At 42.4% G+C, this 21,853-nt stretch overlaps 1 protein-coding gene across 8 annotated transcripts in view; it reads left to right on the forward strand.

The window, feature by feature from the left end:
* The window catches only part of DIS3L2 (DIS3 like 3'-5' exoribonuclease 2), a 340,082-nt gene that overhangs the window by 237,312 nt on the left and 80,917 nt on the right, over nt 1–21,853 (forward strand). For 5 of the 8 annotated variants that reach the window (XM_036253315.1, XM_036253314.1, XM_036253318.1 and 2 more), the window contains exon 12: nt 8,399–8,506. In XM_036253315.1, the coding sequence (XP_036109208.1) occupies nt 8,399–8,506 (108 nt within the window). Of the gene's footprint in view, nt 1–8,398; nt 8,507–8,720; nt 8,797–10,511; nt 10,530–21,853 lie in introns of those variants that run through there. The other 3 variants (XM_036253320.1, XM_036253319.1, XR_004958585.1) reach the window with 3 other exon arrangements.

Raw genomic sequence — 21,853 nt, forward strand, 5'->3', positions numbered from 1 at the left:
AAGCCCAGAGGGCGAGGAGCACTGACGTTGAGGGAGCCAGCGGAGGATAGGAGGCCAGTAAGGACTGATACAGGGGAGATCTGAAAGTGCTCACTAGTTTTGTGTTTTCAAAAATATATGCACCTATAATATGTAATATTTTACCTGACATATAGTCGTTTTTGTTTATTCTAAGGCATGGGGCCTCAAAATTTTTGTATTCTTATGTTTTGGTTTGTTATCTAAAATTTCTGCAATGAACACATTTTTGCAATTTAAAAATGTACATTGGCTTGAGAAGTGAAAGGAAGGTGAAAAATGAAGATAGGAAGCGTAAACTATTTTGAGAACCTTACATAAGAAGTGAAGGGGAAGGCTCCCAGGGAGGAGACCTAGATTGGGGAGGGGAGGGTTGTCTGTTGTTCTTAAGACTGGGAGACTGGCCTTGTATTTATGGTCTAAAGGAAAGATCTGAAGACCAGCAGAGCAGGTAGCTGATTGAGAAGAGTGTTGGTGGGAAGGGGTGGATCAAATGCCCAGACAGAAGGCCAGGCTTTGGACAGGGAGAACACTTGGGAGATGTCAGGGAACTGAGGCACTCAGGTAAAGTTAGAGGGGATGGAGGCTAGAGAAACTGGCTGAAGGAAAGGGCTGGAAAGATGTTTGGGAGCAGGTGAGCCTGACGTTCTCACTTTCTCTGTACAGAAGAGTCGAGGTTTTCTGCTGAGAATGAGGGAGAAGGCAGTTGGGCAGGAGGTTTGAGCAGAGTAATGACGTTTTTGAAGAATCTGAGGGGCATAGAGGAAGGAACTAAGCAAAGATGAGTGAAAGGACTGCCGGCCTCCACTGGGTAGGAGCTGAGGCTGGTGCACCTGCGCCCGGCCCAGCGATTTCCTCTGTCACCACTCAGCTGCGAATGGCAGAAGCAGGAAAGGCAGATTGCGAGATGGGCAGTGGGTTTGTAGGCTTGGGACAGTGAAAGTGAGGGAGCTTGAGAACTTTGAAAGAGTTATCCACGTGGTCCATACTGAAGACAAGGCAGGGCTCTGCTGGGGACAGCTCTGCAGGCGTCCACACGATGCTAATGACAGCCAGCAGTTTGTCAACTCCCAGAGAGACCTTTCTTCTCTTTCCCAGTTACATATCATGCATCGCCCCTGCCTCAGTCTCCAGGTACCATGGCAGACCTCACGCAGCCACTGAGTGCATGTATGGACTGCTGTGCAGTTGTCCGGGCAGGTCTTTCTGAAATGCCAGAACTGTAGGTGAAGAAGCAGCTTCTCGGGAGCAGCTGCCTGTCTCCCCAGTCCCACCTCCCTGGGCTCCCTGCTGTGCTCTGGACTGGACACATGGGCCATGTGTCATGCAACATATTCCCAGTGACCCTGCAGAAATCAGGCTCGATTTGTGAGAGGCCACGACATGCCAAACCACAAATGTGATTATGGTCCATTCATTTTCCTTTCAAAGACAGAGAAATAACCATTTATTTACAAAACTATGTGGACATAAAGACTGTTTTCTCTGAATCCCATTTGAATTCTGCCCTAAGATCTAGTGAAAATTTATTAAAAGGAATATTCTTTTTTTTTTTTTTTTCCATTTTTTGTTCAGATAGAGTAGGAGGGAGAGAGAAACATTGACGTGAAAGGGACACATCGAGTGGCCGCCACCTGCACGACCCAACCAGGGCCAGGGACAAACTGCAACCAAGATACGTGCCTCAGCAGGAACCAAACCTGGGTCTCTCTGAACCGCAGGCCGACGCTCCAACCCCTGAGCCAAACCGGCCAGGGCAAAAGGAATATTCTTTAAAATTTAAATATAATTATACTACCTGAAAAGTTTTAATGTTTGGCTTCTTCCTGAGAACATAGGGTCTTTGGCATCACATTGCAGTGTGAATATTAAAATGTTGTCTTCTGTAAAATACAGAACAAGCAGTGCTTATATATAACTTGGGCAGCCACTGAGTGTGCCCATAGTCTTTAGGAGAGAGTAGCCAAAACAGTTTATCTTATACTTAAAGTACTAGCTGCCTATGAAAATATTTTTAAGGATGTTTTAGAAGTCTGCCATGTAGTTCATAAAATCTTCTATGTGATGCAATAAACAGTAAACAGGAAAAAGAGGTGACTCATTTCCTGGGCAAAAGTCAGTTATTCATTTGATAACCAGAAGTGCCTGCTGCGTGTCGGGTGCTGGACAGAGAGACAGGAGCGGGAGCTGGAACTAGTCCTCATTCCTCAGGATTGTGTGGTCTGGTGGAGGGGGAGGCACAGAGAGAAGCAATGAGGATGAGTGTTAAGGGTTACGGAAGTACCATGAAAGAGCAGGAAGGATGGAGTAAGTGGTAGACATTCAGGACTGCCTCCAGTCCTTTTTGAAAGAGCAGGGGTGGGGTGGGGGAGTACACAGAACACAGTGCACACTCCACCTGGGTGAATCTGTATAATCCTTTTAGGGATGGTGATGAGGTGAATCTAAAAGGATAAAAGTTGGCCAGATGCAAAACATCCTTACAGGTGTTCCAGAAAAAAGGAACGAGAGCTAGAGCAGTGAGCAGGCCTGGCAGCTAGAGGGTGTGCAGTGAGCAGGTCAGCGTGGCTCTGACGCGGGTGTGGGAGGGGAGCACCAGGTCAAAGCCTGGTGGGGAAGGCTGAGCCCGGTGTCCAAAGGCCCAGTAGTCTGTGGGATGGCCAGTGAGATGACTTTATTGGGCATCTTCAGTATTGTTTTACTAATGAGAAAACCAAGACTCAGAGAAATAGACCAGCTTACCCAATTTGTACAGGAAGTAGTGGACCCCAGGATTAGATCTCAAGTCTATCTGGCTTCAAAGCCTTTGCTTTTTTCCCTGCATTTTGCTGATGACGAGTCTGCACTTTACTGTATTGGTTAATGGTATTTAGACAATGAGCCTTTTTGCAAATAAAATCTTAACCTCAAATTCCAATATATAGTGTTATCTGAACAGATCTGGCTGTATTCATTAAGATAAACTTCTTCCATATTTAAATGCATGGCACTTAGGAGATCAACTAATAAAAACAGTGGCTTTCTTTTTAATAAGCTCTTTTATTTTGGAATAATTTTAGATTTACAGAGAAGTTGCAATAATAGTACAGAGAGGTCCCACACCCAGTTTCCCCATGGTTAACATCTTCACATTATCACGGTACATTTTCTATAACTAAGAAGCTGACATCAGAACATTACTATTAACTAAAGTCTGTACTATATTTGGATTTCACCAGTTTTCCCGTTAATGTCTCCTTTCTGTTCCAGGGTCCAGTCTAGGGTACCACATTGCATTTAGTTGCAGTGACTTTCTTTTGACAAATACTAACACATGGAGTTAGGAGTTATGTTACATTCTCAGATGCTCAGCTTTGTGATTCATGATAAGATACTGACTTGCACACATAGAGGAAATCCTAACAATCTGTAAAGGTAATAAGCCTGGACTGCAAGCCTGCAGAGTGAGCAGCCTGCTATCAAAATACAGTTGGTATAATTATCTGATAATGCATCCCAGAGAGGAATCCAAGAATGCACCCCCCACAACTTGATTTAGACTGTTTTACTCAGCTTGGGCTGTCACACAATATACCTTAGACCGCTTAAACAACACACATTTATTTTTTCACAGTTCTGGAGGCTAGAAGTCCCAGAAGGAGGTGCCAGCCAATTTGGTTCCTACAGAGGACTCCCCCTGGCTATAGCTGTCTGTCCTCACTGGCCTTTTTGGTGTATGTGCAGGGCAAGGAGGAGTTTATCTCTTGCTATACAATCAGAGACCCACCCTTATGACCTCATTTAACCTTGATCACCTCCTAAAGACCTCACCTCCAAATACAGTCAATTTGAGGGTTAGAGCTTCAGCATAAAATTGGGGACAGAGACACAATTCAATTCATAGCATAGTCCAAAGGCTGAAATTACAATCATGACACAATATGAAACTCTCTCCATTTTGTTTATGTGTTTATGCAGGTAAAAAGTATTACTTTGTAAAACACTTGATACATACAAGAAAAAATATTTAGGCCACATTTTAATACTTTCAAATGTTAAAGAAAATATAGTGTTATCTGAACAGATGGTACAAAGGTAATGATGAGAAAAATGTCAAAAGTGGCTATCTTATCAAAGCTGTTACTGGATGTTTCCAGGTGGTTATTAGATTGCACACAGATGTTTAAAAGATATGGCATTCTTTAGGATAATGCCAAGTAGTGCCATACAGTTAGTTCTTAATTATTTGTTAGTGGTGTGGGCCATGAGTTCTGGAATTTATTCCTCCATACCAAAGTTTATTTACTGGACTAAAATGGTACAGGTACAAACACTTCAGACAGAATAAGAAATCACTGAGGTTTGTCTTGCCTTTGCTGACACAGAAACTTAACTAACTTTATGTCAACTAGTACCTAGTTGCCCCTCTTACCTGTTACTCCTCAGTTACTCCACACAGAGTAGCATGTTACCTGTGCTTCACTGCAAATCAGGTAGGTCCACAGTGTGTTAAATGAATGGCTGTTGCTGCTGCTATTTGTAGTTTGGGGGAGAGGTGACTGGTAATGCCATTCATTTAGAAAACTGGGAGAAGGACCAGAGCCAAAGGCAGGAGGGGGAGAGTTTGAAGTGTCTTCAGGAGATCCAGGTAGAGATATTCATTTTATCTCTGGAATTCTAGAGAAAAAAAGTAACATTCTAGGATAGCTATAAGTCATCATTTGAAAATAAATCGAAGAGAATTTTTTAAATTAAAGAGGGTATATCATTGAATCACTTTATTAGAGGATAGATAGATCAGTAAAGAGAAGAAATAATTTATGCTTAAAACACTGCAAAATGAATGACTAGTTGATCACAGTGCTTGTCTAGGGAACCTGGATTTATGACCCTTTCAGGAATATTTCATTGGAATATCAATAATGTTCGAACGTGTGATTTGGTCAGTTGTGTTATTTTCAATTACTGCAGCATTGATTCAGCAATTTTACTTTGACAAAATTCTGTCATAAGTTTATACTCAGCCCTTAGGTTGTTTTCATTATCTCCAGCTTTATTGAAGAATAATTGACAAATATAATTGTATATATTTAAAGTGTACAGTGTGTTGATTTCATATACATTGTGAAATGATTGCCAAGATCGAGATAATTAACAATCCAACACCTCATGTAATTAACTCTTCTGCATGTAAATGGTGAAAGGTCACTTAAGGTCTGCTCTCAAGGACATACAAATGGCCAAGAGACATATGAAGAAATGCTCAACATCGCTAATCATCAGAGAGATGCAAATTAAAACAACTATGAGGTATCACCTCATACCTGCCAGAAAAGTTGCCATCAACAAATCAACAAACAACTGCTGGGGAGGATGTGGATAAAAGGTAACCCTAGTGCACTGTTGCTGGGAATGCAGACTGGTGCAGCCACTATGGAAAACAGTATGGGGTTTCCTCAAAAAATTAAAAATGGAGCTGCCATTTGACCCAGTGATCCCACTTCAAGGAATATATCCTAAGAAGCCTGAAACACCAGTCAGAAAGAATATATGCACCCCTATGTTCATAGCAACACTATTTATAATTGCTAAGATCTGGAAACAGCTCAAGTGTCCATCAGTAGATGAGTGGATGAAAAAGCTGTGAAGGATTTACACAGTGGAATACTATGCAGCGGTAAAAAACAAAGATCTCTTACCCTTTGAGATAGAATGGAGGACCTGGAGAGTATTATGCTAAGCAAAATAAGCTAGTCAGAGTAAGACAGGTATCACATGATCTCATTTATTTGTGGAATCTAATGAACAAAATAAACTGACAGACAAAATAGGTCCAGAGACATGGAAGTAGGAAACTGACTGACAAACCTCAGAGGGAAGGAGAGAGGGAAGGAAGAGATAAACCAAAGAACTGATATGCATATATGCATAACCAGTGGACACAGACAACAGTTAGGTGAAGCCAGGGAGTGATGGGAGTGGGAGGAGGAGGGATCAATGGGGGGGGGGTGGGGAGGAGGGACATCTGTAATACTTTCAACGATAAAGATAAATTAAAAAATAAAAATAAATAAATGAAAATGGCCAAAAATAAATAAATAAATAAAGGTGTGCTCTCAGCAAATTTCAAGTATGCAGTATCTTATTATTAACTGGAGTCACCATGCAGTACTTTAGATCCTCAGAATGTATTCATCTTATAACTGAAAGTATATACCTTTTGACTAACATCTCTCTCTCTTCCCATCCTATCCCCTCACCCCCACTCCCAGCCCCTCGCAATCACCATTCTACTCTCTTTCTGTTCTATGAAATGGGCTTTTTTTTTTTTTTTTAATTTAACGTATATGTGATATCATACAATACTTATATTTGTCTGTCTTATTTCACTTAGCATAGTGCCCTCCAGGTTCATCCATGTGGCAGGATTTCCTTGCAATGGCTGAATACTATTTCATTGTGTGTGTGTGTGTGAATAAATGTATGTAGCTCACAATTTTTTAGCCATTCATCTGAGACACACACACACACACACACACACCCCTATCTCACATTGTTTCAATCCATTTATTCATCAGCAGACACTTAAGTTGTTTTCACGTCTTGGCTATTATGAATAATACTGTAATGAACATGGGAGTGCAGATATCTCGTTGAAGTACTGATTCCATTTCCTTCTACTATATACCTAGAAGTAGGATTGCTGGATCATATGGTAGTTCTATTTTTAATTTTGAGGTAACTCTGTACTATTTTCCATAGTGGCTGTACCAATTTACATTCTCACCAACAATGTATAAGGGTTTCTTTTCCTCCAATCTTCGCCAACATTTGTTACTACTTGTCTTTTTTTTTTTTTTTTTTTATCCTTACCCGAGAACATTTTTCCATTTTTTTGTTCGGGTAGAGTGGGAGGGAGAGAGAGGAACAGAGAGAGAGAGAGAGAAACATCGACGTGAAAGGAACACATCGAGTGGCTGCCACCCGCACAACCGACCAGGGCCGGGGACAAACTGCAACCGAGGTACATGCCCTTAGCGGGAACCGAACCCGGGTCTCTCAGGACCGCAGGCTGATGCTCTAACCGCTGAGCCAAACTGGCCAGGGCACTTCTTGTCTTTTTTATAATAGCCATCATAATATAGATGTGAGGTGATATAGAAATAAAGAAAGCAATCTCACAGTAGCATCAAAAACAATACAAATACTTAGAAATAAATTTAATCAAGGAGGTGAAAGACTTGTACACTGAAAACTATAAGACAGCAATAAAAGAAATTGACAAAGACACAAATAAGTGGAATGATATCTTATTGTTGGGGTGGAAGAATTAATATTGTTAAAATGCCCATACTCTCCAAAGTCATCAAATTCAGTGTAATCCCTATCAAAATTTTAATTGAATTTTTCATTAAAATAGAAATAAACTATCCTAAAATTTATTTGAAATCACAAAAGACCCTAAATAGCCAAAGCAATCTTGAGAAAGAAGACAAAGCTGGAGGCATCAAATTTCTGATTTAAAATATACAAAGCTATAATAATCAAAACAGTATGGTACTAGCATAAAAATGGACACATAGATGATGGAACAAAATAGATTGCCCAGATATAAACCCATGGATATGTGGTCAACTAATCTTTGACAGGGGTGCCAAGAATACACAACGGGGACAAGATAGTCTTTTTCAATAAAAGTTAGGAAAACTAGACAGCCTCATTCAAAACAATGAAATTGGACCCCTGACTTACACCATGCATAAAAATTAACCAAAAGGAATTAAAAACTTAAATGTAAGACCTTGGGTTTTTAAGAATATAGTTCAACTTAAATAGTTACATCCTCAAGTATAAGTCATTCTTGAGTCTAGAGTTTCAATTTCAGTATATAGTTATTGTAGTTGTTTTTCTTTGTGCTAATGTATCTTTTCCCTGTTACCAATTATTTCTACCTTTCAGTTCATATTCCTGTTTGACTTTAGAGCAGCGGTTCTCAACCTTTGGGTCGCAACCCCTTTAGGGGTCGAATGATCCTTTCACAGGGGTTGCCTAAGACCATCAGAAAACACATATTTCCGATGACGATTCATAACAGTAACAAAATTACAGTTATGAAGTAGCAACGAAAATAATTTTATGTTTGGGGGTCACCACAACATGAGGAACTGTATTAAAGGGTGGCGGCATTAGAAAGGTTGAGAACCACTGCTTTAGAGGCTCATGGAAAAGTATCACATAGTGTGGTCTTTCTGATAGTCTTTGGGGAAAAGAGCTGCCTCCATCTTCAGCTCTCTCTGGAAGCTCAAGCTGCTCACCAAAACTCTGCTGTGTGGGATGCTTCTAAGCCTGTGTGAACTCCTATGGTTTGGAAAGGTGCTCATGGTTCTTTCTTTCTTTGCAGGTAGTCCCCATGCTTCCCAGGGTGCTGTGTGAGGAGCTATGCAGCCTCAACCCCATGACTGACAAACTGACCTTCTCCGTGATCTGGACGCTGACTTCGGAGGGCAAGGTAACAACTTAGACTTGTGTCCATTCCATTCAATGAGTCCCTGTTAAGTCCCCATTGGCTGGAGTCCCAAGGTGGTAGGTGAGGGCGATATAGGGGCAGCCACCATAGAGGAGAACATATAAGATCTTCTGTTTCTGAAAGCTGTTTGTCCATTTACATCAAGACAAACCCTAAGCTTTCAGAAATGAGTTACTTGTTTCTTGTCTTTTGTCAGGTGAAGGAAACACTTGTGTAAGCGAAGTCACGTGGGAAGGCGTAGTGCAGCAGAGGGTGTAAGTGAAGTGGATTGGCAGTGGCAAGAGGAGCAGCCTGAGCTGCAGTGAGGACAGCAGGCTCTGTCTGAAGGATGACATTTAGGGAAAAGGTGGTGACTTAGGGTAGGTGGGGTGGAATCAAACTATGGGGAGCCACATGTCAGTCACAAGTGAATTGTAGGTATTGGGGTTCCTCTGAAGTGTCATGAGAAAGGCAACCTTTAGAAAGATTAGTGCTGTATCATTGTGTGGGATGACCTGGTGGCTTAAAGATGAATTAAATTATTTTTTAACTTATCTTTATTGCTGAATGTATTACAGATATTCCTCCTTTTTCCCCTATTGACACCCTTCCTGCCCACTCCCGCCCCCCTCCTGCCTTTCCCCACACTGTTGTATGTGTCCATTGGTTATACATATATGCGTATAAGTTCTTTGGTTTATTTCTTCCCACCCCCAACACCCCTTCCCTTTGAGGTTTGTGAATCTTACAACCAATTTGTACTTCTTAATCTCTTCACCTTTTTCACCCATTCCCCCAACCCCCCTCCCATCTGGCAACCAACAAAATGTTCTCTGTATCTGTGAGAATGTTTCTGTTCTGCTTGTTCATTTTGTTTGTAGATTAAATTGTCAATAGAGATGTATTTATTGCCATTTTGTTTTTTCATAATTTTTATCTTCTTTTTCTTCAGCATTTCATATAATAACATCTTGGTGGTGATGAACTCCTTTAGCTTTTTCTTGTCTGGGAAACTACATGTCCATTGATTCTAAATGATAGCTCTGTGGAATAGAGTAATTTTGGTTGTAGGTTCTTGGTTTTCATCACTCTGAATACTTCTTGCCACTCCCTTCTGGCCTGCAAAGTTTCTTTTGAGAAATCAGCTGACAGTCTTATGAGAGCCCCCTTGTAGGTAACTAACTGCTTTTCTCTTGCTGCTTTTAAGATTCTCTCTTTGTCTTGAACCTTTTGCATTTTGATGATGATGTGTCTTGGTGCAGGCCTCTTGGGGTTCATCTTGTTTGGGACTCTCTGTGCTTCCTGGACTTGTATGTCTGTTTCCTTCACCAAGTTAGAGAAGTTTTCTGTCATTATTTTTTCAAATAGGTTTTCAATTTCTTGTTCTCTCTCTTCTCCTTCTGGCACCCCCATGATGTGAATGTTGGTACGCTTGAAGTTGTCCCAGAGGCTCCTTACACTATCCTCATTTTTTTTAGATTCTTTTATCTTTTTGCTGTTCTGATTGGGTGTTTTTTGCTTCCTTATATTCCAAATTGATAGCTTGCTTCTTGGCTTTACCTACTCTACTATTTAATTTTTGCAGATTATAAGATGAATTAAATTTGCACAAGGTAGTGCCATAATCAAGGCAAAGGTGATGAAACTGCAGAGTGAGAACAGAGAAGTGAAGAATGTCAGCAAGCATTCCCTAAACAGAGAGAATAAATGAGACAAATAAATCAAAGGTGACTCTAGGAAAAGCTAATTCCTTCCCCCAAACAGAAACAACTCTAAACACTCAAAAGCAGGGTAATGATTAAGTATGCTATGGTTCCAACTCAATAGAATGTTATGCAATTACTAAAGCTGTTACAAAGACCATGTAGAACATGGGAAATGTCTATGCTGTAAAATTAAATGAAAGAAAAAAGAAGATATTTAATTATGAAGAGGTTCCAAATAAAGATGGAGGATCAAATACCCACATTTGCTTTCATTCCCTCCCAAAACCTCACTAAAACAACAGTGAAGAGATTTTTTTAAAAAGACATAAACCCACAAGGACAAAGAGAATGGGAGAGGAGACAACGGCAACAACATTCTGGAAGCTGGGAAGCAGATGGCTGCGTGGTAACTGACTTAGCAGTCCTGAGAAAGCTGAATCCTGTGCCAGCAACAGAGAAAGCCAAGAAACAACCCAATTTACACAGCAGAACCCTAAAGAAATTCAGAAACTGGCAGCGCCAGGTAACTGTAAAGTGGGAGAGAGGTGGGTGAAAAGAAGACTAACTCTACTGATTGGAAGCTTATTTAAAATATTGCCTGTCCCATGATTTAGAAGAAGACCAGAAATTTATTCTCTGGACAGGATAAAAAGTAAGGGTGTTTGAACTAAGGGACACCAAACACACCATGGCGGTGGTCCCTTAGCAGAGGTTGAGTAGACGCTGGCACACCAAATGTTAAGAGTCCCACCTGCCCTGGCCGGTTTGGCTCAGCGGTTAGAGCGTCGGCCTGCGGTCCTGAGAGACCCGGGTTCGATTCCCGCTAAGGGCGCGTACCTCGGTTGCAGTTTGTCCCCGGCCCTGGTTGGTCGTGGGGGTGGCAGCCACTCGATGTGTCCCTTCACATCGATGTTTCTCTCTCTCTCTCTTCCTCTCTCTCCCTCCCGCTCTATCCGAACAAAAAAAATGGAAAAATGTCCTCAGGTGAGGATAAAAAAAAGAAAAAAGAGTCCCACCTTTCTTTCCCCAACCAATCCCAGAATTCTGGTAGCCACGCCTATACTCTGAATCAGGAGATAGCAAAGCAGATTTAACGATAATAGCCTCAGGGTTTCTGAACCAAGAGCCCAGCTTTATCTCCTATAGTCAAGTTTACAAGCAGTCAGCTCCACTCACACAAGCAGAGTCTTTTAGGGTTTCACAAAATATCAGCCTTTTAGTATGTCACTCATGTATGAAGAGACTACCAAGAGGAAAGCCTCTAACACGATATCGAAAACCAAAGCAAGCAAAGAGAAAAATCGCAACTGGAACAAAAAAGACTATAGAGGGAAACAAAACTGTTGTTTACATCCTTGGAGAATTGTTTTTAAAAGAAAGTGTCCAGCCCTGGCCGGTTTGGCTCAGACGTTGGAGCATTGGCCTGCGGTCCAGAGAGTCCCAGGTTCGGTTCCCACTAAGGGCATGTACCTTGGTTGCAGTTTGTCCCCGGCCCTGGTTGGTCGTGTGGGTGGCAGCCACTCGATGTGTTCCTTTCACATCGATGTTTCTCTCTCTCTGTTCCTCTCTCTCCCTCCCACTCACCTGAAAACAAAAACAAAAAAAAACACACACAAAAAAAAACTGGAAAAATGTCCTCGGGTGAGGGAAAAAAAGAAAGAAAGTATTCATATCACAAGATCTAAATACTTTTATTTTTTACTTATTTATTGTTTTGGTTAATTCTCACCTGAGGATACTTTCCCATTAATTTTTAGATAGAGTGGAAGGGAGAGAGGGAGGAAAGAGAGAGAGAAACAGCAATTGGTTGTCTCCTGCACAAAATCGTTAAAATACCTGTGTGTCTGAATTTCTGGAACAGTGATGTGCACCGGCACTTCTCAGGCTTTTGGCCTCAGCATCTGCTGCACTAAAAATCACTGAGGCTGTCCAAGAGCTTTCATGCGGATCACCACTGCTTACCCTATTAGCAATCGAACTGATTACATTTTAAATACTTATTTTAACTTAATGAATTCAATTCATTATATGTTAACATAAATACCCTTTTGTGAAAAATAACTATTTTCTGAAACAAAATTAGGAGAAAAGCTTTTTTTACATTTTTGTAAATCTCTTTCACATCTGTCTCAGAAGACAGTGAACTGAATTCTCACGTGTACATCTATATTCAGTCTGTTAAGTTCTTTTGATTGAAATATGTGAAGTAAATATGGCTTCAGACAGATATGTAGTTGGAAAAGAAAGGAGCGTTTAAATAGCTTTTTCAAATAATTGTGAATATTTGTTTATCTTTGTACTACACCAGAATTTGACAGTAATTTCTTAAAAGTTAATTGCAGAGTCTGAAACCATATCTATTATGGACTGAATTGTGCCTCCCTCCTCCCCAAATTCATGTGTTGTAGCCCTAATCCTTGATGTGTCTGTATTTGGAGGTAGGTCCTTTAAGGAGATAATTAAGGTTAAATGAAGTCATAGCCCTGATAAAAAAGATAGGATTAGTATCCTTATAAGAAGAAATCAGAGAGCTTTCTCTTCCTTCCATGTGAGAACATGTTTAGGTGACCATCTGCAAACTAGGAAGAAATATCTCACAAGATTGCCAGAGCCGAATCAGCTGGCACCTTGATCTTGGACTCCTGGCTCCCAGAAATAAGAGAAATAAATATCTGTGATTAAGCCACCCAGTCTGTGGTATGTTGTTATGGCAGCCCTAGCAGACTAATATAATATCAATTGACTTTGTTTTGTACTAGGTTACATTCAAATCTATTGGTCTTATACTCTGAATGGATCTTTTACCTATGCTTAATTTTTTATTATGTATTTAGAAATTTAGATCATTTGGAAAATATTGGCTTATGCTGGTCTTCTAAATGTGGACCATTTCATTATATGATATCAAGAAATCATATTTGTTACTATCACTGCTGCTCATAGACAGGTCTTTTAGTATTAGGAAATGTGTGTATTCTGTGTCAGATACAAGATTTCCAAAATTTCAATTTTTGTGAAAGTTTAACTTTTATCATTGGCAATAAATGATGTCAGCTGTTTTCCTTGAAGTGCCAAATAATCATAGTTTGTGTGTCAGTTGTTTCTTTAGGTAAAAGTAGTATTGCATAAAAAAGCAATCAGCTTAGCTCACAACTCAGTTATATAAATGCTTTTCCTCTATATAATCATCGTACTTTGGCATGCAGCGTAAGTGATTAAAAAAGTACTCAAGGGTTGAGACATAATAAAGTTAATAACTTTTATTGCTTCATCAGAAACATTCTTAAGTGAACTAGCTTTTTCCCCCTGCTAGTGTGAAGTGGTGATGAGTACCCTGACCACTGGTACCCTTTGTTGCCATGGCCAGATTCATGCCAAGGCAACAACAGTTTTCCCCACCAGTGATTTTATACCATTGGTATAAATGTTAACACATGGAAAAGGGCAAATAATGCCTTAGCACTATTATGAAAATAGTTCTGATCTCATGGGTCCTTGAAAGGGTCCCAGGGTTCCCCAGGAGTCCACAGACCATGCTTTGAGAACCACTGCCTTAGACAGTTGGTACAATTTGGGATGGATGAATGTACATAGTGTACAGAAAAACCAAGCAAATTAAAGCAAGACAGTTATTGCCCTGGCCCATGTGCTTAGTGGTTAGAGCATCAACCCATGCACAGGTTTGATTCCCAGTCGAGGGCACGTCCGGGCATGTACCTGGGTTGAAGATTCAATCCATGGCCCCAGTCGGGGTGCATACAGGAGGTGGCCAGTCGATGTGTTTTTCTCACATTGATGTCTCTCTCTCGCTCTCTTCCCTCTTTCCCTCCCTTCCACTATCTCTAAAAATCAATGAAAAAAAATATCCTTAGGTGAGGATTAACAAAAACAAAAAAACCAAGACAGTTATTAATTCCAGTGAAAATAAAAAATGTGTTGGAAAGAAAAGTAACTTAGTATGTACATAATCATAATAGTTAATTCTGATAGTTTATGATGTAACTTTATTGGGAGAATCAGGGCCTAGACTGGTTGTGTGGGTTTGGTTAGGAGAGGAAAGTATGTGGAAAGAAAAATAAATTTTCTTCTTCTATAGTGAAAAATTTGTGAATAATGCCTAAAACTGAAAAATCAAGAAATATAAATCAAGCAGGATATATTAGAAATATGAAAGTAATGACAGAATAATCTGATCTGCTAAAAGAGGTGGTTGGGGCAGGAGGGAGGGGGTGGACAAAGGCTGCTTCTTTCCATAACAAGCCTTTAAAACTATTTGACTGTGTGAACTATGGATACTTTAATCTTCTAATTTTTATTTTGTAAAATTTCAAACATATAATAACCCCACCATGCCTATCTCCCAGATTTAACTACTATCAACATTTTTTCCTTTGCTAAAATACTTTAAAATAAACCACAGACATCATGTCATTACACTCATACATATTTTGGTATGTGACTCTGAAAAATTTGGACACTTTCTTACGTAACCACAATGCTATTAGCACACCTAGCAATAATGCTGGTGCCTCGGTGTCATACCCCACATCCAGTCCATAATTACATTTCCAGGATTGCCTCCAGTTGATTTGTCTGAACTGGAATCAAAGCAAGTTACACACGTTACATTTGGTTTTTATGACTCCTATGTATCTGATAATAAGTTCCTCTGTAAGAGTCAAGAAGCAAACCTGATCTGAAATACAAAGAAGGAATTGTGAACATAGTGTGCCAGCAATCATATTTTGGTGGGGGTGGGAACATGCATGGGGAAAAAATGAATGGAAAAAGACCAGAAGGAAATAAAATAGAATGCCAATAGTGGTTGTATTTGGGCAGTAAGACTATGAGTAATTTTTTCTACTTTTTTGTGTTTTCTAATGTTTTTTGAAAGCACGTATTTTATATTTTTATAAGTGCTTATTTTTGCAAAAATTTAACTAAATAGAAAATAAAAGCCCATAGAAGAAAACGAATTTGAGTCAACAGAAAAGAACGTTGAATCTGAATTATGCCTGCCAGGGTCAGACCCAAGGAATAAAAAGCTGCCTGATCTAATGAGCTTCTAAAATATGAGGGTCATAAAAGAAGCACTAGAAAGAGGCACTCTGAAAGCTCAATTGGTCTTTAGGGTTTCTGTTGGAGGCAGTGTCTAGTAACCAAGCCTTCTGGCATGAGGGTGCTGCGGAGCAGGTGTGAAGTAGGCACAGGGTCCAGGAGGGGATGCTGGGCCTCTATCAGACCAAGCCAAATAGGAAGTGCAGGGATTTGGACTGGAAACAGTTGTGGAGCCACTAACCACACTTCTTGTACTGTGGTCACCCAAGCACCCTACCAGACCAAGAGAGCACATGGGGGGTGAACCTGGCTGGTTAGTCCAGGCATGTAGTGACAAATGAGTATCTCTTACAGTGCAGATGCATGAAATGGGGCTGGGGGGACAGATAGGAGGGTCAGGGAGCCAGAGCAGGCCAGTGAGGAACCTGAACGAAGGAGGAGGAGGGTGGCCAAAGCCTGAGGCTGGGTTTGTATGTAGTGATGGCTTCTCGTGGTATAAGCCTTGGACTCAGAAGGAGCCAGAGCAGGGCAAACAGCATCACACCACTGCTACGACATGGCTACCAATCCCACCTGGAGTTGAAGTGGAAAAAGTTTTTTATTTTTCCTTAGGCTGTGGGAAAGTCTTACTGGAGCAGGCATGGTCTGCTATAGAAAGGCTGTTTTTAAAAACACCCACTAGCCCTGGCCAGTTTGGCTCAGCGGTTAGAGCGTTGGCCTGCGGTCCGGAGAGACCGGGGTTCGGTTCCCGCTAAGGGCACGTACCTTGGTTGCAGTTTGTCCCCAGCCCTGGTTGGGTCGTGTGGGTGGCAACCACTCGATGTGTCGCTCTCACGTCGATGTTTCTCTCTCTCTCTCCCTCTCACTCTATCTGAACAAAATATCGAAAAATATCTTCGGGTGAGGATAAAAATAAATAAATAAATAAAATAAAATAAAAACACCCACTAGAGTCCTGGCCAGTGTTGCTCAGTGGTTAGAGCACTGACCTGAACACTGAGAGGTCACAGGTTTGATTCTTAGTCAAGAGCATATGCCTGGGTTGCAGGTTTGATCCTTGGCCCCGGTTGGGTTACAGAGGCACTAATCAATTCTCACATTGATGTTTCTCTCTTTCTCCCCCCGTCCCTTCCTCTCCCTCTCTTTCCTACTAGATTTTTTTTAAACATCAGTAGAAAATCTTGGTCATATATGCTTTAATTAATCCAGTGCCCAGAACTTTAGATCAGTGAACTCTGAAGGGTCTATTTTTGGCATTTTTCTCACATATTGGTGGTAAGAACATTGTTCTTGGGTCTAGATGTCTGTGACTATATACTGTCATAGGGAAACAAGCACAACTAAATCTTGAGCTTTGGAAGATCCAACTAGGGTACCATGAAATCCACTTTAGCCATGTTAGTCCAGAGCCCTTGTTATATTCTGAACACTTCTGTCTCACTTGGCACTAAGGTTCTACAAAACAGAAACCTAAGTGCCCCACTCATCCGAGGCATCTTAATTTGAAGTCACTTTTATAAAATCACTGATCTTAACACTTTAACGGAGGTCAAAAGCAATGAATCTGACTTGATAACTAAGTTCTTAGATCTTAGAACCATAATATCTCAGGGTCACAGGTTGGAACAATGGAGGAGTATCTCACGATTACAGTAGCTATTACAGCTTGCCTCTCCAGCATTGTCCCTGCCATGTACTGTCCTTCTCCATTAGAATGTGAAAGTGGCCCTGGCTGGTTTGGCTCAGCTGTTAGAGCATTGGCCTGTGGTCTGGAGAGACCCGGGTTTGGTTCCCGCTAAGGGCATGTACCTCGGTTGCAGTTTATCCCCGCCCTGGTTGGGTTGTGTGAGTGGCAACCACTCGATGTGTCCCTTTCACATCGATGTTTCTCTCTCTCTCCCCCCCCCCTCCCTCTCTATCTGAACAAAATATCGAAAAAAATGTCCTCAGGTGAGGATAAAAAAAAAAAGAATGTGAGAGTGTACTCCAGAAGTTGCCCATTTCAACCTCAATCTGTGACAATCCCATTCCAGCCATTTACGCAGGCCAAAACCATGGTGCCATTATTGACTTTCTCCCACCCCTCCCATCCAATCCACCAGTAAATCCCCTCAGTTTTGTCTTCTAACTGCCTCTAGCGTTTGCCCCCTTCCTCACCGCTACCACATGCGTCACCTGTGTCTAAGCTGCCATCCCCTACCTGGACTACCCTGGCTTCCTGACCGTTCTCCCAGCTTCTGCTCCTGCCCTTCTCATCTTCTCTCCACGCCGCAGCCAGAGCGGGCCTTCTAAATCAGAGATCAGGGCTTGTCTCTCCTTTTTGTTTTGTTTTTTAACTCTCCAGTCTCTCTTCCAGAAAAAAATCTGAGAAGTCTTCACAATGGGATTTTCCCCCTATTCTTTTCTCCCTGTCTTCTCTGCTATAAACGCATGAACTGCAGAGTCTGCTTGGGACTAGAGTCTCTTCCCATTTCCTAGAGCATCTTTGCTTTGGGAAAAGCTGGCTTTTATTGGACACCTGAGCCCTTCACAATGTAGCAGCTCCCCACCCCAGTTTCCATGACCCGACTTCAGTCAAGGTCGCACTTTTCTAAATGCCACCTTAGAACACCCTTTATGTCTCTGCCCGTTCCTTGGAGTTCTAGGAAAATCTGTCCAATCCCCGCCACTCTCAACATTGGACATTGTAGGGGAACTATGCTGTATATCAGTCCAGGCTTTCTTCAGCTGGACCTTCAATGTGCTGCTTAGAAAGCCTTTCATTTTGCTGGTATAGCTGTTTCAAACCTTTATTCTTAGATCCAGGCTTCAACTTTGCCTTCTACTCCTCTTTCCTTCGAGATCCATCATTCCCCTGGGAGATTTTCAGTTCTTCTCGGAAACCAGTCAAGATGACCTGCTGAAGTCCCCACTTCAGAGTCAGAATTCCACTCTTCCTTTCCTCCTCCTCCCCCGTCTCTTCATGCAGAAACACTGTCTATTCCAGCCAGGGTTTAAGCCCCACCTTCTCTAGATCTGTTAATGGCCTCAGCATCCTCCGAGCCACTCAGACTCAGCCTGTAGCCTGCTTCCCATCCCAGCAGTTCCAAGTGCTGACAGCTCTACCTTTGCAAAGTGCCTCTAGTTAGCCTCTCTTTTCTGTCACACAGTCACTGTCCTGCTCAAGTCCTTGCCATCCTCCTCTGCAATGGCTGAGAGAAACTGTTCATGACCTCTCCATTCTATTTCCTCAGTCATAGGAGATGCTTTTCTAGAAGGCAGATCTGGTCTTATTACACTGTTGTTTAACATCCTTCGATAGCTGGACAGTGAGTTGTGGTTATCCACAAAAGTCTCATCTCCAAAGCATGACATGCAAAGACCTCACCAACTCTGCATGACCATCTGCCACCATTCTCAGTCCCTTCGGCCCCTACTCCCTACTCTTGCTGGGTTTGTTTGGCCTAATATGAAATTGTTACACTTCTGAGACCTTGCATATGCTTTTCCCTTTTCTTAGACTGTTCTTCCCTCATCTCTCCCAGTATGAATCCTACTTATTCTTTGAGATCCAGCTAAAACACCATTTCTATGAAACTGTTAGTAGTCCATTCATTCATTTAGTGAATAGTTATTGAATATTTTCTCTGTTAACACAAGGTATTGAAGATACAGGGATTAAATATGTACCAAAATAGAAACAGTACATAGTTATCTCCTGATGGTGGATTGATAGGAGATTCTTTTTCTTCTCTTTTTCCCACCTGTATTTAACTTTTCTGCAATGGATGCATATTGCCATTGTAGTAAGAAAAAAGTAAGAATTCTTTTGTGATTTTTTTTTTTTTTTTTGATAAACACACGAGAGATATTGGAGTTTGTTTGTAGGCTGCGTCAGAAGGTGCATACAAATGGGGATATTGAAGATGAGGAAAGAAGAACAGATTTTTAGAGCCAGGTCATGAAGGAAGTGGGAGACTCAAGACCCAAACCCCAGGGTGGGGCAGGGAATTGCTCCCAAGAGGAGCACAAGGACCACCGACTCGCCAGCCTAGAGGGAGTAAGATTGGTGGCCCCTGCCGGAGTCTGGGAACGGTGCAGGGTAGATGACTGGTGATGGGCGCAGATGGGAGGAAGCCGTCTTCCCTGTCAGAACCATTTCCCCTCCACCCCTGCAGAACCTGGGAGCACTTTGTGCACAGGTCTGTGGTGCTGTTAGATTTTTATATCCTTGTAAGCAGAGCCCAATTTTCATTTTTTATCTCCTCCTCCACACACAGTGCCATGTACCCCCACCCAAAATACTCAAAAATTATTTCATAATGTGAATTACGTATCTGTTTTCACAGTTCTCTGTTGATTTAGTCTGCTTAATTAGGTTGGTGTTCCCCTTGGTAAGACATTTGTATACACAGCAGCCTCCTGGGCACTCCTGAGCCCAGTCCTGGGAGTGGAGGAGGGCCTTCCACAGCTCACGCCAGGAGGGCGCACTGCCTGCGCCTCCGGACGACCCCTCCTCAGAGGTGCACCCCCACGTTTCTCCATGCCCACCCTGCCACTGCCCCGCCAGCTGCCAGCCATGGAAATCCTATGAAACGTGAAAGATAAAAGAGTGTGTCCCTGGCCGGTGTGGCTCAGTGGTTAGAGTGTCAGCCCACACACTGGAGGGTCTCGGTTTAGATTCCCAGTCAAGGGCACGTACCTGAGTTGCAGGTTCCATCCCTGGCCCCAGTCAGGGCTTGTCTGGGAGGCAACCAATCAATGTGTCTCTCTCACATTAATGTTTCTCTCCCTCCCTACCTCCCTCTCGCCCTCTCCCCCTTTACCTTCCACACTCCATTTTTACATTTTTTAAAAATTCTCACCCGAGGATATTTTTCCATCTATTTTCAGACAGAATGGGAGGGGAAGAGAGAGAAACATCGATATGAGAGAGAAACATTGATATGAGAGAGACACATTGATCGGTTGCCTCCAGCATGACCCCGACCAGGCTGGGGACTGACCTGCAGCTGAGGTACATGCCCTTGACCAGAATCGAATCCGCAACTCTTTGGTCCGAGGGCCAACACTCCAACTGCTGAGCCAAAACAGCCAGGGCCCTTCTACTCTCCCTTAAAAAAAAAATCAATGGAGCCCTGGCTGGTTTGGCTCAGCGGTTAGAGCGTCGGCCTGCGGTCCAGAGAGACCCGGGTTCGGTTCCTGCTAAGGGCAGGTACCTCGGTTGCAGTTTGTCCCCGGCCCCAGTTGGGTCACGCGGGTGGCAGCCACTCGACGTGTACCTTTCACGTCGATGTTTCTCTCTCTCTCTCTCTCGCTCTCTCTTCCTCTCTCTCCCTTCCACTCTATCTGAACAAAAAATGAAAAAATGTTCTCGGGTAAGGATTAAAAAAAAAAAAAAAAATGGAAATAAATATCCTCCAGTGAGGATTAACAAAAACAAAACCAGTGTGCTCATCCAGGGTCATCCTGTCTGCTGGCAGAGCTGAGGCTCATGCCCAGTGTTGTGTGACCTGGCTTCAGTCAGTGGTGAAGAAATGCGTCTGGGGTTGTGTCAGTCTCCCTCTGTCTCAGGCCTGTAAAGACCACCAGGGACCAGAGCAGTCTTTGGAAAAACTCTTCTGTGTTCTTGGTCCCCTGTGTCCCAGTTTGCTAATGAAGGCGCCAGGCACTTAGAGGCTTATCTGAGGTCACTTCAGGGTAACAGCAAACTAAACCTGGACACTGATTTTGCTGTGAATCCTTGGGATTCAAATACATTCAAAGTAAAATATTTTCTTTTTTTTATCGTCACCTGAGGACATTTTTGCATTTATCTTCAGATAGAGCTGGAGGGAGAGAGGGAGAAAGAGAGAGAGAGAGAGAAACAGCGATGTGAGAGAGACATATTGATTGGTCGCCACCTACACGACCCCAACCAAGTTTGGGACAAACTGCAACCAAGGTATGTGCCCTCAGCAGGAACCGAACCCGGGACTTTCTGGTCTGTGGGCTGACACTCTAACTGCTGAGCCAAACCGGCTAGGGCTCAAAGTAAGATATTTTCAAGAAATAGAAAACAGCCCTGGCCGGTTTGGCTCAACGGTTAGAGCGTTGGCCTGCGGTCCTGAGAGACCTGGGTTCGGTTCCCACTAAGGGCGCGTGCTTCGGTTGCAGTTTGTCCCCGGCCCTGGTCGGTCGTGCGGGTGGCAGCCACTCGATGTGTCCCTTTCACATCGATGTTTCTCTCTCTCTCTCTGTTCCTCTCTCTCCCTCCCGCTCTACCTGAACAAAAAATGGGAAAATGTCCTTGGGTGAGGATAAAAAAAAACAAAACAAACAAACAAAAAAGCCCTGGCCAATTTGGCTCAGCGGTTAGAGCGTCTGCCTGCGGTCCGGAGAGACCCGGGTTCGGTTCCCGCTAAGGGCATGTACCTCGGTTGCAGTTTGTCCCCGGCCCTGGTTGGTCGTGCGGGTGGCAGCCACTCGATGTGTCCCTTTCACATCGATGTTTCCCTCTCTCTCTCTCCCTCTCTCTCCCTCCCACTCTGTCTGTACAAAAAATGGAAAAGTGTCCTCGAATGAGGATAAAAAAATAAATAAATAAAATATAAAATATTAAAAAAAA

Source organism: Molossus molossus, unplaced genomic scaffold (assembly GCF_014108415.1).
Source record: "Molossus molossus isolate mMolMol1 unplaced genomic scaffold, mMolMol1.p scaffold_m16_p_11, whole genome shotgun sequence".
Classification (NCBI taxonomy): Eukaryota; Metazoa; Chordata; class Mammalia; order Chiroptera; family Molossidae; genus Molossus; species Molossus molossus.